This window comes from Mobula birostris, chromosome 8, assembly GCF_030028105.1.
Source record: "Mobula birostris isolate sMobBir1 chromosome 8, sMobBir1.hap1, whole genome shotgun sequence".
Lineage (NCBI taxonomy): Eukaryota > Metazoa > Chordata > Chondrichthyes > Myliobatiformes > Myliobatidae > Mobula > Mobula birostris.
The window spans coordinates 103336610-103353760 of record NC_092377.1 but is presented as its reverse complement, the minus strand read 5'-3'; the positions used below and the strand labels follow the sequence as shown (position 1 = coordinate 103353760).

Sequence of the window (17151 nt, the reverse complement as noted above, 5' to 3'; positions counted from 1 at the left end):
CCTCTATCCACTCGATCTGTGACTCTCATCATCTTGTACACCTCTGTCCACTCAATCTGTGACTCTCATCTTGTCCACCTCTGTCCTCTCGATCTGTGAGTATTATCTTGTACACCTCTGTCCTCTCGATCTGTGACTCGCATCCGTACACCTTTGTGCACTAGATCTTTGACTCTTATGATCTTGTACACCTCTGTCCTCTCGATCTTTGAGTGTTATCATCTTGTCCACCTCTGTCCACTCGATCTGTGACTTACATCATCTTATACAGCTCTCTCCACTTGATCTGTGACTCTTATGGTCTTGTACACCTCTGTCCACTTGATCTGTGACTCTCATGTTGCACATCTTTGTCCACTCGATCTGTAACTCTTATCATCTTGTATACCTCTGTCCACTCGATCTGTGACTCTCAGTTTGTACACCTCTGTCCACTCGATCTGTGACTCTTATCATCTTGTACACCTCTGTTTACTGGATCTGTGACTCTCATCATCTTGTACAGCTATGTCCACTAGATGTGTGACTGTCATCATCTTGTACACCTCTGTCCACTCGATCTGTGACTCTCATCTTGTACACGTCTGTCCACTCTATCTGTGACTCTCATCATCTTGTACACCTCTGTCCACTCGATCTGTGACTCTTATCATCTTGTAGACCTCTGTCCTCTCAATCTGTGACTCTCATCTTGTACACTTCTGTCCACTCGATCTGTGACTCTCATCATCTTGTACACCTCTGTCCACTCGATCTGTGACTCTCATCATCTTGTACACCTCTGTCCACTCGATCTGTGACTGTCATCATCTTGTACACCTCTGTGCACTCAATCTGTGACTCTCATTAGTTTGTGTGGTTGATCATAACAGACCCTGTCCAACAAGCTGTTAGTTAAGCCTTTGCTGGACTGCAAGGCTGTGTCTAGTTTTCCCACTGATCTGACATTTAGGGGCTTTGGGAAGCTGTTGAAATTGGGGTGAAATATTAAAACTGAAGAAAAAGCACATTTTAAATAATTAAAAGGTTTTAACTGTTGTGGTGGTGATATGGTTAAGTTACTCAGCTATCAGCCAGAGTCCTGGACTATTAATCTGAGACACCAGTTCAAATCCCACTTATTAGCTGAGGAAATTAAACTCAAGTAATTAAAGTTTCACAATTAGTTTTGAAAGCTGGTTATGATTATTGTCAATCAGAATCACGTACTATATAATCATCACATGTCGCGAAGCATCTAGATTATCATAACGTCCCATCTGTTTCATCGCTGTGCTTGTGGACAATTAATGCCATAATTGCCTGTAGTCTCTGGATCATGTGGACAAATTTATGAAAGGAAGCACCTTATTATTGTTATCCAACACACTGTCAAAAATTTGCAGTTAAGTGATTGGGATTGCCAACTCTGAGAAGGGAGCATATGAAGTATCCTGAGCATACTTAATTAAATTTCCTCATACAGTGGATTCCAGTTGATTGGGACACATCTGGCCCAGTATATTTGGTCCATTTAAGCAGCTGCAGTAATGAGCCAAAGTTTCATGGAAATAGCTAAAAAGGTATAAATAAAGACAACCTACCATTGAACTGAATAATAAATTATTTTTTAAATGAAATACAGAACAAATTAGAATATTACCAATCCGACTACACTATAAAACTGTGTATTAGTTGTTAATAGTTACTGATAGAGGAAGTCATACAGTGTTTGCTGTTATGTTCTTTTGATTGACTGTAAATTAACAAAATCAGTGCAGAGAATGGACTGTCTTCATAAAATGCTTTTGATGATTGCATCCTCCAAATACTCATTTTCATTGTAACTTTCAAATTCTTCATAGTATTTAACTTGTTTAAGTAGTAAAATCGTTTCATTTCACTCCCGGCCGTTTCTGGCCGTTTCTGGCATGAAATTTCACTCCCGTCTCCAAGCTTGAATGCTTGTAGTGAGCAAAACAGTTATGAATTGTCTTTCTGCCTTATTTCTCGCCAACTATCAGTAACAAAAATCACTGCTTTTTGAACACAAACACTCTGAACTGATGTTATTTAAAAACCGTTTGCTCTGAGCTTGGTGTAGTACTTAATGGCCATGCAAGTGCACACGACTGATGCTAGTTAGAAACAGAAGTTTCAGCAGGAGTCTCCTGTCCCAGTTGAGCAGCGTAGTGTCATAAATAAACGAAGGGAGTCCTGGCGATCTTCTCGATTATTTTTTGTTATTTTAAGAGTTGTCCCAAATAAGTGGCTAACTGATTAGCTCATGGCCCTCTTAACTGGAATCCTCTCTATCTCCATGCTCCCGTTGAAGTGCAGTGATGGGTTCGTCTACAAGAATCCATTGACGAGCATGGGAGTGCTGTATTATGGAGTTATAGATACATAGCAGTGCCGAAATGGGTCATTTCACCAACCACACCCATGTTAGAACAGAGATGAGGAGGAATTTCTTTAGCCAGCAGGTGAAGAATCTGTGGAATTTATTGCCACAGATGGCTGTGGAAGCCAAGTCATTGGTTACGCTTGATTAGTAAGGGTGTCAAGAGTTACAGGGAGAAAGCAGGGGAATGGAGTTGAGAGGGATAATAAATCAGCCATAATCAAATGGCAGAGCATATCAGATGAACTGAATGGTGAAATTATGCTTTCACGCTGATCATTGTACTTGTATATACTAGTCCTGCCCACGTGCATTTAGTCTGTAGGCTTCTATGGAAGTGTCTCAAAGCAGTTGGTAATTGGGTAAATACTTGCAGTTTGTCAGGGAACTGATGGCAAATTCCCACTTCTGGTTTTATATTTGAACCAAACTTGTGACTCTGCACAGCAATTGCAGCTACAGAACACACAAAAGGTTGAGCCCAGTAAAGTGCCAGAGTACATCAAGAAAGCTGCAAAGAAGGCCGCAGAGTTCAACAGCAACTTCAACAGGGAGCGGATGGAGGAAAGGCGGGCTTACTTTGACCTGCAGACACAGGTAAGGACAATTCCACAATGCTCCTGGTCTGAGGTGATTAGAAACACTGAGGGTGTGATTGCAACACTGACTAAACAGACTTGACATAATACACACTTATTGATCACAACTTTAACTATGACGTTCTGCATCCTGGTTGAACAATTCTAAATTGCTTGCCTGAGACAAGTACATTGCCTCAGTCATACTCTGTTCCTCGGAACACTGGCCCAGTGGCGCAGCAGTTACAGCTCACAGATCAGCAATCCAGGTTCGATCCTGACTTTCGGTACTGCCTGTGTCGAGTTTGCATGTTCTCCCTGTGACTGTTTGGGCTTTCTCAAGATGATTTCCCAGCTGATTTCCTCACATGTGCCAGAACTGTGCAGGTTGGTGGGGTGTTAATTGCCCCTTGGTGTAGCTGGAAAATTTATGTTCATGTGGGAGGAAATAGATTGTAGGGTAATAGTGAGGAATGGATTGCAATGAGATCTGGGGTAGATCTGATGGGCTGAATGACCTTCTGTGTCAAAAGGAAATATAAAAATACAAGAGGAGAAAATAAAATTTCTGCAACGATGCAAGTTTGTTGCAGCCTTTGTTTTAGATCAGATAGGATAAAGCCCGCAGAAGATGAGATTTGGTGGGATTGTCATCGAGTCATACAGAAAGCAAAAAGGCCCTTCAGAACAGTTGATCCATGCAAACCAAGCTAGTCCCTTTTTCCACATTTGGACCATTGTGGTTGGGGTTTTCTTGGGGTCTTGATCCTTTTTAAAGCTTCTGAATTAGGATCTACTCTGGTTGAAATAGAAATATTATTAATGTAGACACATAGTGGGAAATGATTTGCCTTGTTGATCATAGGACATAGCACAATCCAGGCTCTGCAGCCCACGATCCACTTCACCAGGGGTCTTTTAATATACTCTGTTCAATCTACACCCTTCCCTCCCACATAGCCTTCCATTTTTCTCTCATCCACGTGCCTATCTCAGGATCTTGTAAAATGTACCTGCACCTACCACAACCCCTGGCTGGGTGTTCCTCTGTCTGTGTGAACAACTTGCCTCTGACATCCCCCCCCCCCCCGCCCACTGTACTTTCCTCTAATCACCTTAAAATTACACCCCCTGGGAGTAGCCATATCTGCCCTTTGAAAAAATCTCTGACTGTTCATTCTTTCTGTCTCATTATCTTATACACCTCCATCAAGTTACCTCTCATCATTCTTCATTTCAAAGAGAAAAGCCCTAACTTTCTCAACCTATCCTCATAAGACATGCTCTCTCTTGGTAAATCTCCTGTGCACCCTCTCCAAAGCTTCCATATCCTTTCTATAATAAAGTGATTAGAACTGAACACAATACTCATCAGGAATTGAATTATTTAACCAGCAGCCCTTAATAGATCAGAACCACACACTGTTTTTTTATAGATAACTTTAGGGACATTCCGTTAGATCTGTGACTAAATGTTCAGTAACTAACACCACTCTCCTCCATACTACTGCAGGAAACTTATCAGATGTTTGTCAAACTAGGGAACACAGGTTTGGGATAAGAGGGAAAAGTTTTAGAGGGGATCTGAGGGGGACCTTCTTCACTCAGAGAGTGGCAAAGAACATAGAACTTACAGTGCAGTATAGGCAGTACAATATTGTACAACTTTTTAACCTGTTCAAAGCTCTGACCCTTCCCTCCTGCATAGCCCTCCATTTTGCTATCATCCATATGCCTCTCTAAGAGTTTCTTAACGGCCCTACTGTAACTGCCTCTCCCACCACCCCTGGCAGGGTGTTCCACATGCTGACCACTGTCTGTGTAAAAAAAAAAAAAAAAATAATAACCCCCCCCCCACACACACACACACACTTTACTCCAATCAACTTAAAATTATGCCCCCTTGTATTAGCCAAGGACTTTGATGGCTGAAGTGTGATCATTAAGTAAATCCAATCATAAACAAGAGAACATTTGCAGATGCTGGAAATCCAAGCAGCACACACAAGATGCTGGAGGAACTCAGCAGGCATCTGTGGAAAAGAGTAAATAGTCCACATTTCAGTCTGAGACCCTTCATCAGCAGACTGAGGACTGTACTGTTTTCCATTGATGCTGCCTGGCCTGTTGAATTCCTCCAGCGTTTTGTGTGTGTTGCTTCATTAAATGTCCAGAGGAACACTTGAATTGCTTAGGCACACGGGGCTATGGACCAAGCACTAGGTGATGGGATTAGTATTGAAAAGCGCCCACTGAGTGATTTGGTGAGTTGGGCCTTCTGGCCTGTTTCCATGCTCTACAGTTCGACATCTTGCCCTGCCTCCCAACTCTCTCAGATATATAGATTACCTCCAAACCTCAGAGCACAACAGGGGATTCCTGCCCTCACACAACAAATGCCTGATGTACAACCAATTTGTAAACTACATCTGGCATCTTTTACCAGCCATGGAATTTGTTCTTAAATTGGCCTTTTACTTTTGCATCATGCTGGTATTTATTTCTTTGATTTACATGTTTTACTTATGGTTGTTGGCATCAAGGTGAAATGAAAACTCTACTCATAACTCCATATTTTTAGTTCCACTGCATTCTGCTTGAATTAATTTTATGGACATTGTTTTCACTCTGTCAGGTATTTAGCACCAGCACATGCAGGGTAGATCCATTATTGCTTGATTAAACCTGCTTGGTGGAGGGGAGGATTTAGATGGTGCCAGTATACTGTGCAGAAAGATCTGAAAATGGAAGAAAAGCAGGGACTTCACACCTCCCTTTCAGAACTTTCTAAAATGTAAACACAGAAGATTCTGCAGAGCACACAAAGTGCTGGTGGAACGCAGCAGGCCAGACAGCATCCTTAGGAAGAAGCACAGTCGACGTTTCAAGCCGAGACCCTATGTCAGGACATCAGGATTTAATCCTGACGAAGGGTCTCGGCCTGAAACGTCGACTGTGCTTCTTCCTATAGATGCTGCATGGCCTGCTGCGTTCCACCAGCATTTTGTGTGTGTTGCTTGGATTTCCAGCATCTGCAGATTTCCTCGTGTTTGTGGGATTCTGCAGAAGCTGGAAATCTTATTCCCTTTCATAGCTGTTGCCCGACCTGCTGTTTCTAACAACATACACAAAATGATGGTGGAACAAATTGACTCTGCTGTTTCTAAAATGTGGTTATAGCTTTTGAAGTATAGTGACTGGACCAAACATAACTGAGTGCATAACGGGCAATAATTAACCTTTTGAAATGTCCTGTTATAAACACGAGATTCTGCAATTACTGGAAATCCAACGTGGCACACTAAGTGTTGGAGAAGCTCAGCTGGTCAGGCAGCATATGTGAAGATGAATGAAGAGCCGGCATTTCAGGCCGAGACCCTCAGTGTTATCAGTGTTATGTTTCCTTGATGTCTTTATTCTTTGAGTAAGAAAGAATACTAGTTTCATAAACACAAAATATTCTCTGTTCCTTGTTTTGAGTGACCAGGGGAAAGGAATTGGCAGTTCTGCAAGGTTTCGATATTTTCCTTTTGTTTGTTGTTTTGGTGTCTCCTAATTCAGGTAATCCAGGTGCCACAAGGGAAATACAAAGTTCTTCCACCCGAGAGGACAAAGGTTGGGGCTTATCCAGTGGCTCTCATACCAGGACAATTTCAGGAATATTACAAAAGGTAAAAAAAAAATAACAAAAAGCAAACTTCTCTGCAAAAGAGGTCGTGGCAAGTAAAATACTTCTTGTTAAGTCAAAGTTAAAGTAAAATTATTATCAAAGTACACATATGTTACCTTGAGATTCATTTTCTTGCAGGCATTTATAGGAAAATAAATACACTAGAATTTATGAAAAAGTACACATCAATAAATACTGACAAGCAATCAATATGCTAAAGAAGAAAAATTGTGCAAATAATTGAAAAAAATGGTACTGAGAACATGAATTGTAGAGTCCTTGAAAGTGAGTCTGTAGGTTGTGGAATCAGTTCAGAGTTGAAATGAGTGAAGTTATCCTGTCTGGTTCAGGAGCTTGTTGGTTGAAGGGTAATAACTGTTCCTGAACTGATGGTATGGGTTCAAAGGCTCCTGTACCTCCTGCTGATGGTGAGAAGAGAGCATGGCCTAGATAATGGGTGTCCTTCATGATGGCTGCTACTTTCTTGTGGGAACACACACAGCAAAGTATCAAAAGCATATAATATATGAAAGGACTGGTCATATGAATACTTCCAGTCTTCAATGCTGAATGTTTGGCCAGTGTTAATAGCTATATTTTAATTATATTATTTTGTAATGACTGATCATTCCAGATTAGCACTTTGAAAAATGTTTCAGTAGAAAGAACCTTCATTGGAAACAACCTTCTCATAATGAATTTGCAGGCAACAGAAATAAGAAGAATGTTTAGATGAATGTTCCAGATGAATGATTCTGATCCAAAATGTCAACTGTCCATTTCCCTCCATGGATGATCTCTATTGTGCATGGTTCCTGCGGTGCTGAATGCCTAGTCAATCTGCTTTGATTGAGGAGTGAATATTGACCTATTTTCCTTGTAGGTAGGATAGGACTCGTACCTTCAACACAAAGTAACTACAGTGTTCCTTGAATCTTTTTCAGAATAGACTTATTAATGGCCTTTTTTAATATTGCAAATGCCTGTGTACCAGCATGTCTCAAAGTGAATTACCTTTCAAGTACAATGTTATAGAGCCAAAGAGCACCACAGCTTAGGAACAGGCTCTCACACCTACAATGTCTATGCTGGCCATATGCCAATTTAAAGTGCACATGGTCTGTATCCCTCTAGTTTCTAGTCCCTGTTTGTTCTTAGAATCATAGAGCACTACAACAGTGAAACAGGCCCTTTATGCCCATCTAGTCCATGTCAAACTATTCTGCCTTGTCTCATCGGCCCACAGCTGGACTATAGCCTTCCATACCTCTACCATCCATGTACTTGTATGTATATATCCAATTTCTCTTGAATGTTGAAATCAAACTTGTATCCATCACTTCTGCTGGCAGCTCGGTCCACACTCACAACACACTCCGTTGTGGGCTCTGTAATATCTACATTAAATAGAAGTCTCATTCACGTTGCAATACCTGACCAGATGCTGTCTATACCACAGGGGCAAGATTGTAATGTGTGGCTAGATGGTTTGGTTTATTAGTGTGAACTGGAGTGAAAGATGGAGATTTGTGAGACCAAGGTCAAAGGTATTAAAAACTGAGCCATTAAGGGGAAAATAACTGCATGAAAAGCCACTACTGGGTTAAGAAAGGTCTTTTCTTTTCCTTCCGTGACCAATCTCTTCATTTCGATCTCTGTGGAGATCGAAATGCCGTCTAGTGGAGTGATGCTGCAGCAACAACCTGGCATTCAACGTCAGTAAGACAAAAGAGCTGATTCAACGTCAGTAAGACAAAGGAAGCGTAAGATGAAGGAACACATATCAATCCTCATAGAGGGATCAGAAGTGGAGAGAGTGAGCAGCTTCAAGTTCCTGGGTGTCAAGATCTCTGAGAATCTAACCTGGTCCCAACATACCGATATATGGATGTAGTTATGAAGAAGGCAAGACAGTGGCTATACTTCATTAGGAGTTTGAAGAGATTTGGCATGTGAACAAATACACTCAAAAACTTCTATAGACGTACCGTGGAGAGCATTCTGACAGGCTGCATCACTGTCTGGTATGGAGGGACTACCACACAGGACCGAAAGAAGCTGCAGAAGGTTGTAAATCTAGTCAGCTCCATCTTGGATACTAGCCTACAAAGTACTCAGGATATCTTTAGGGAGCGGTGACTCAGAAAGGCAGCGTCCATTATTAAGGACCTCCAGCATCCAGGGCATGCCCTTTTCTCACTGTTACCATCAGGTAGGAGGTACAGAAACCTAAAAGTACACACTTAGTGATTCAGGAACAGCTTCTTCCCCTCTGCCATCCAATTCCTAAATGGACACTACCTCACTTTTTTTTTAATATGGAGTATTTCTGATTTTGTACGTTTTTTAAAATCTATTCAATATATGTAATTGATTTACTTGTTTATTATTTTTTTCTGTCTGCTAGATTATGTATTGCATTGAACTTGTGCTGCTAGGTTAACAAATTTCATGTCACATGCCGGTGATAATAAACCTGATTCTGATTCTGATTCTGTTCCTGTATATGCCTGTTAGTAGTGGTTTATCCAGTTTTTGCACACTGGGAATTAATTGATACGTTTCACCTGCAGAAGCATCAATTAACCAAAAGTAAAATATTGCAGATACTGGCAATCTGAAATAAAAACAGAAAATGCTAGATATGAGACCAGAAGACATAGAAGTAGAATTGGGAATTTCAGCCCATTGAGTCTACTTCACTCTTTGCTCATGGCTGATTTGTTATCCCTCTCAACTCCATTTTCCTTCCTTCCCGTCGTAACCTTTGACGCTCTAGAACATATCAACCTCTACTTTAAATGTACCCGATGACTTGGCCTCCACAGCTGTTTGTGACAATGAAATCCACAAATTTACCACCCTCTGGCTAAAGAAATTCCTCTTTATCTCTGTTCTAAAGTGACTCCTATTCTGAGGCTGTGCCCTCTGGTCCTAGACTCCCCTACTATACGAAGTGCCCTCTGAATGTCCACTCTATCCAGGCCTTTCAATATTTTGTAGGTTTCAGTGAGATTCCCCATCATTCTTCAAAACTTCAGTGAGTACAGGCCCAGAGCCATCAAATACTCCTCATATGTTAACCCTTTCATTCCCAGGCTCATCCTCATGAACCTCCTCTGTACCCTCTGTGATGCCTTATCTATGGGACCCAATACGGTTCATAATACTCCCAAGTGCAGTCTGACCAATACCTTATAAAGCCTCAGCATTGCATCCATATACAGTCAGCTGTTCAGGTAGCATCTGTAGAGAGATTGTTTCAAGTCAATAAGTTTTCATTAGAAAGTACCAGGATAGCTTTGTGACATTGACAGACCCATAGAAAATCACTACCAATACTATGCAGTTCAGGAATGAGCAAGTTGAATATAACAGTTGAGGTAACAAGTGAGGAGATGGTTAAAGATTGACAAAGGATGTCTGTGTAAATATTTAACTTCTTACTTATTATGACACAGAAGTCAGCCACTGCATCCATTGTTGGCCCTGGCACAGCAGTCCCATCATTAACAAGGTGGCCTACAGGGAAGAAGTCATCTCTCTGACACAGTGGTGTCAAGAAAACAACCTCTCCCTCAATGTCACAAAAACAAAGGAGCTGGTTGTGGATTATGGGAGAAATGGAGATGGGCTAACCCCTATTGACATCAATGGATCTGGGGTTGAGAGGGTAAACAGCTTCAAATTCCTCGGCATCCACATCACTGAGGACCTCACGTGGTCTATACACACCAGCTATGTGGTGAAAAAGGCGCAACAGTGCCTCTTTCACCTCAAACGGTTGAGGAAGCTTGGTATGGGCCCCCAAATCCTAAGAACTCTCTGTTTCTCTCTCACAAGCACAAACTTCCTACAGGGGCACAATTGAGAGCACCCTGACTGGCTGCATCACTGCCTGGTATGGGAACTGTACCTCCCTTAATCGCAGTACTCTGCAGAGAGTGGTGCAGACAGCCCAGTGCATCTGTAATTGTGAACTTCCCATGATTCAGGACATTTACAAAGACAGGTGTGTAAAAAGGGCCCATAGGATCATTGGGGACCCAAGCCATCCCAACCACAATCTATTCCAGCTGCTACCATCCGGAAAGCGATACCACAGCATAAAAGCCAGGACCAACAGGCTCCGGGACAGCTTCTTCCACCAGACCATCAGACTGATGAACTCACGCTGACTTGAGTGTACTCTATATTACATTGGCTGTTCTATTTATGATAAATTACTATGATTGCACATTGTACATTTAGATGGAGATGTAACATAAAGGTTCTTACTCCTCATGTATGTGAAGGATGTAAGAAATAAAGTCAACTCAATTCAATTTCCCTCCTCTTTATTTCATTACAATTTATTCTCTATCAAGCTCCCTGTGATTCTTTTGCCACTCGGTAAGGGGTAAGGAAACCAAGTAGCCAGTTAACCTACCAGCACGACCTTTCGGGGTGTGGGAGGAAAGTGGAACACCCAGCAGTCACAGGTGGAACATGCCAATCCCACATTAATAGCAGCAGTGGTTGGAATCAAACTAGGTACCAGGAGATGTGAGGCAGCAGCATTAACTGCCGTGCCACTCTGCTGACTCCAGGTTTTTCAAGCCCTATAAAGGATCAGAATCAGGTTTATTATCACTAACATATATCGTGAAACGTGTTGTTTTGCAACAGCAGTGCAGTGCAATTCATATAAAATAATAGATAAGCTATGCATAAAGGGAGCAAAATGGTGAGGTAGTGTTCATGGGTTTATGGACTGTTCAGAAATCTGATGGCGGAGGAGAAGGAGCTGTTCCTAAAATGTTGATTGTGGGTCTTCAGGGTCCCGTTCCTCCTCCCTGATGGTAGTAGTGAGAAGAGGACATGTCCCAGAAGGTGAGAGTCTTTAATGATGGATGCCGCATTCTTGAGGCATCACCTGATGAAGGTGTTCTCAGTGCTGGGGAGGCTCGTGCTCATGACGAAGCTGGCTCAGGTTACAGCCCTCTGCAGGTTTTTGCAGTTGGTGCATCCATACCGGATAATGATGCAACCAGTCAGAATGTTGTCCAAGGTACATCTATAGAAACTTGCAAGGGTCTTCGATGACGTACCAATTCTCCACAAACTCTGAATGAAGTATAGCCGCTGTTGTACCTTCTTGCAATGCATCAGTATGTTGAGTCCAGGACAGATCTTCAGAGATGTTGACACCCAGGAACCTGAAACTGCTCACCCACCTGAGGGCGGGGTGGTGTTCTGGGGACTTACACTTGTTGAAGTCCACAATCAGTTCCATGGTCTTACAGATGGTGAGTGCAAGGTTATTGTCAAGACAACAATCATCCGGCTAATCTATTCCATTTCTGTACACCTCCTTTCATCTTGTGCTCTGTTTCATTTAGAAAGATAGGAGCGGTCTAAATTTACAGTTCTAGCACTGGAAATTGATGAAGGGTCTTGGCTTGAAACATCTCATTCCTCTCCAACACAAAATAATCTGCAGATGCTGTTGTCAAAGGAACACTCACAATGCGCTGGAGGAACTCAGCAGGTCAGTCAGCATCAGTTGAAAAGATTAGTCGACGTTTCGGGCCAAAACCCTTCTTCTTCATTCCTCTCCATAGATATTGCCTCATCTTCTGAGTTCCTTCAGCATTTTGTGTGGGTTGTAGATAAAACTTGCGTCTCAAGAGAGTTCCTTCCATGACATAATTTCCCTAATATTTTATTGTGCTTATTTTATAACAAATTAAAAAGCCATAAGTGATAGAAAATAAAAATCTACATTAAATGTTGAATGTTAATTAAGTATCATTGTAATTGCATTTACCTTATTAGATACTCTCCCAATGAACTGCGTTACCTTCCTGTAAACACAGCCTTGTATGAACCTCCTTTGGACCCAGAATTGCCAGCGCCTGATAGTGATGGAGATTCCGATGATGCAGAAGATGGGCATGGTGAGGATGAGCGGAAAGAAGACAAAGGCTTTTCGGTAAGAAACCAACCAGGCAGAAACTAGACTGGAGTTAAATGCAGGAAGCTTGAGCAACAGCATCCTATCTTCCTAGTGGGCACATTACAACTTTCCAAACTCCAGGTGACCCCGCTCTTCCATTTGCACCCTATTATAAGTTTTTTGTGCCATTACTGTTTGCTGTTCACCATATTACTTTTTTGCTCCGACTTTTCCGCTCACTTTCACTTCATCATTAAGTTTGTTTTTAGAACATAGAATGTTACAGCATGGTACAACCCTTCAGTGCACACTTTTAATGCCAATCCCCATTCCCATTCCGACATGGCCTCGGCTGCCATGATTAGGTCACTCTCAGCTTGTAGGAGCAACACCTCATATTCTATCTGATTAGCCTCCAACCCGAATATTGATTTCTCCAACTTCTGGTAATTCCTTCCCCCTTTTCTTCAATTCTTCAATTCCCCAGTCTGCCCCCCTTACCTCTTCTCTTTTCCTCACCTGCCTATCACCTCCTCCTGGATTCCCCCCCCCACCATCCCTTTCTCCCGTGGTCCACTCTGCTGTCTTATCAGATTCCTTCTTCTTTAGCAGTTTACATCTTCCACCCTTCACCTCCCAGCTTCTTATTTCATCCTCCCTCCCCCACCTACCTGGCTTTACTCTTACTTATTTCCATAATGCTACCTGACCTGCTGAGGGCCTCAACATTTTGTGTGTATTTGCTTCGTTTTCCCATTTCCAACACCTGCACCATTTTGTTTTAATTTTATCTATTCTTTGTACATTTTTTCTATTTTATGTGAATGGATTAAAAGAATTTTCTCCTGGCACTTATTCGAGCAAATCTGACAAGTGCTACACCTGAGTCTCACCACCATTCTGGAACCCAAGCAGTCCTTCCTTTCATCAACGCAGTACCTCACCCTCTATCTGTAACATTCTGCCTAACTCTGTCTTTTAACTCTTACAACATGGCTCCAGTTTTCTCTTCAACTCACTCTCTGTTGTCTCCCACTTGCAGCAACTGCAGGACAGACAATCACTTCAACTGTATCCTTTTTTTGTTGCTTCTTTGCATCTTCCTTGCAGCTTGCAGCTCTGCCATTCCATCATGGCTGATTTAGTATCCCTCTCAAACGCATTCTCCCGCCTTCTGCCCATAACCTTTGATATCCTTACTAATCAAGACCCTAGCAACCTCCACTTTAAATATACCCAGTGACTTGGTCTCCAGAGCCATTTGTGGCAATGAATTCCACAGATTGAGCACCATCTGGCCCAAGTTATTGCTCCTCACAGCACACACAAAATGCTGGAGGAGCTCAGCAGGCCAGGCAGCATCTGTGGAAAACGACTACAGTCGGCGTTTCGGGCCGAAACCCTTCAGCAGGACTGGAGAAAAAAAGATGAGGAGTCAGAGTTAGAAGGTTGGGGGGGGGGGTGGAGGAAGAGACACAAGCTGATAGATGACGAGAGGGGGTGAAGTAAAGAGCTTGGTAGATGAAAGAGAGACAGGGCTGGTGAAGGGGGGAATCTGATAGGAGAGGACAGAAGGCGATGGGAGAAAGAAAAGGGGGGCACCAGGGAGGTCATGGGCAGGTAAAGAGATAAGATGAGAGAGGGTAAAGGAAATAGGGAATGAAGTGGAGAGGGGCATTACTGGAAGTTCGAGAAATCGATGTTCATGCATTAGGTTGGAGGCTACCCAGGCAGAATATAAGGTGTTGCTCATCCAAGCTGAGAGTGGCTTCATCACAACAGTAGAGGAGGCCATGGAATGACCCATCAGGATAAGAATGGGAAGTCGATTTAAAATGGGTGGCCGCTGGGAGATCCCACTTTTGCTGGCGGATAGGGTGTAGGTGCTTGGCAATGCAGTCCCAGTAACCACCTATTTTGATTTCACTTCCCATTCCCAGTCCGACATCCCAGTGGCCATCCAGTACCTCCAGCATTTTGTGTGTGTTGCTTGGATTTCCAGAATCTGCAAATTTACTTTTGCTTGTGATATTCCTCCGCATCTCTGTTCTAAATGGACATTCCTCTATTCTGAGGCCCTCTAGTCCTAGACACACTCACTATCCGAAACATCCTCTCCACATCCACTCTGTCTAGGCCTTTCAATATTTGATAGGTTTCAATGAGATCCCCCCTCATTCTTCTAAACTCCAGTGAGTACAGGCCCAGAGCCATCAAATGCTCCTCATGTGTTAAGCCTTTTATTCCTAGAATCATTCTCGTAAACCTCCTCTGGACCTACTCCAATACCAGCACATCTTAGAATAGGGGCCCAAGACTGCTCATAATACTCCGAGTGGTCTGATCCATGTCTTATTAAGCCTCAGCATTACATCCTTGCTGTTATATTCTAATCCTTTCAAAATTAATGCTAACGTTGCATTTGCCTTCCTTACCACTGACTCAATCTATAAATTAACCTCTTAGTAATCCTGCACAAGGACATCCAACTCCCTTTGCGCCTCTAATTTTTGAATTTTCTCTCTGTTTAGAAAATAGTCTACGCCTTTATACCTTCTACCAAAGTGCACGATCACACACTTCCCTACACTATATTCCATCTGACATTTCTTTGCCCATTCACCCAATCTGTCTTCCTTTTACAGACTGTCTGCTTCCTCAACACTACCTGCCTCTCCACCTATCTTCATATCGTCCACCAAGTTGGCCACAAAGCCATCAATTCTGTCATTCCTTCATTGATAAATAACGTGAAAAGAAACGATCCCAATACTGACCCTTGTGGGACACTGTTAGTCACAGGCGTCCAACCAGAAAAGTATTCCCACTCATTGCCTCCTGACAATCAGCCAATTCTCTGTCTTTGCTAGTAACTTTCCTGTCATACCATGGGCTCTTACCTTGTTAAACAGCCTCATGTGCCACACCTTGTCAAAGACCCTCTGAAAATCCAAGTAAACAACATCCACTGACACTCCTTCATCTATCCTGCCTGTTATTTCCTCAAAAATTTTGAACAGATTTGTCAGGCAAGATTTCCCGTTTAGAAAACCATGGCCTATTTTATCATGTGCTTGCAAGTACTCCAAAACTTCATCCTTAACGATACACTCCAACATCTTTCCAACCACTGAAGTCAGGCTAAGTGGCCTATAATTTCCTATCTTCTGCCTCCCTCCCTTCTTAGTGCAGTGACATTTGCAATTTACAGTCCTCAGGAACCATTCCAGAAATTAGTGATTCTTGAAGGATGATTGCTAATGCCTCCTCATTATCCCAAACACAGGTATATTCCACTTGATCCATTCGTTTTGACCATTGATTATGGATTGTAATTATCTAAGATCCAAGTGCTGAACTTTATTGAACTCCACTGGTTACAGTCTACCAATCAGAATGTGTGCTTATTCCTGCACATTGCATTCATTAATTTTTTAAAAATTTTTTGAGATACAGCATGGAATAAGCCCATCTGGCCCTTGGAGCCACGCCATCCAGCAAACCCCTGATTTAATCTCGGCCTAATCACAGGACAATTTACAATGGCCAATTAACCTACCAATCAGTACATCTGGACTGTAGGAAGAAACTGGAGCACCAAGAGGAAGCACATGTGGTCACAGGGAGAACGTACAAACTCCTTACAGGCAGTGGTAGGAGTTGAACCTGGGTGCTGATACTGTAAAGCATTCTGCTAACCACTACCACTAATGCATTTCCATTCCTCAATCCATGCTAATGTGTTACCTGCATTGAATTAAATAAAGGCAATTTATTACTGAGTGTCCTACTCTATGGCACATTATTGAATGTGACCTAAAAATCCAAATACACCACACCTACTGGTTCCCTTTTACTGGGTGCCACTCCAAGCAGGTTTGTTAAGCACAATTTCTGTGTTGCATCGTGATTTTTAAATTAACATGTTCTTAATAATTGATTCTGCTGTTTCTTTTTACTGATATTAAGCTAATTGTCCAGTGGTTTCTGTTTTTTTCTCCCCCTTTTCCTTTCAGGGAAGAGGAAGAATCTGCAGGGTTCAATATAAAATTTGTGGAATTCTGGAATATCTAAACCAGTGCTTCTACTATCTCTGTAGACACTTCATTTGAAAATCTAGGGTCAGGTCTTCACTCCTTTTGACTTCCTTGTGCAGGCTAGTATTTATTCAAGCCTCTACCTCAAGGGATTTTTAAATTCCTTTATTTCCACTCAACCCATCAAGTTTCACTTCTGAGTGGTCTTCCTCTCATTTTGAAGTTAAGCCCCTCATTTTAGGCTTTGAAGAGATCTCTGCTGTTTCTTAAATTTAAGGGTTTTGGCATGCATTCTGGCAGCAAAAGTGAATAAATCTGAAGTTAATAGATTTCCATTTTCTAAAGACATTTCCATCTGGGCATTATTTCTTCTCATTCACATATTGCCTTTGAGTGATGTATCTTGAATTGCCAGCAACTAATGTTGATGATTTGTATTTTGGTCACCATCAGCCCATCAAATGAATTCCAATAAGTTGTATCCTCCGAGTCATACCACATGGTAGTGGGTCCTTTGGTCCAACTGGTCCAAGTCGGCCAAGGTT

The 17151-nt window shown here is 42.2% G+C and overlaps 1 protein-coding gene across 3 annotated transcripts in view; it reads left to right on the top strand.

Moving 5' to 3' along the window:
- The window catches only part of phf10 (PHD finger protein 10), a 191813-nt gene that overhangs the window by 150279 nt on the left and 24383 nt on the right, over window positions 1-17151 (top strand). For all 3 annotated transcript variants that reach the window (XM_072265830.1, XM_072265829.1, XM_072265831.1), the window contains 3 exons: window positions 2831-2980; window positions 6523-6632; window positions 12449-12605. In XM_072265830.1, the coding sequence (XP_072121931.1) occupies window positions 2831-2980; window positions 6523-6632; window positions 12449-12605 (417 nt within the window). The remainder of the gene's footprint in view (window positions 1-2830; window positions 2981-6522; window positions 6633-12448; window positions 12606-17151) is intronic.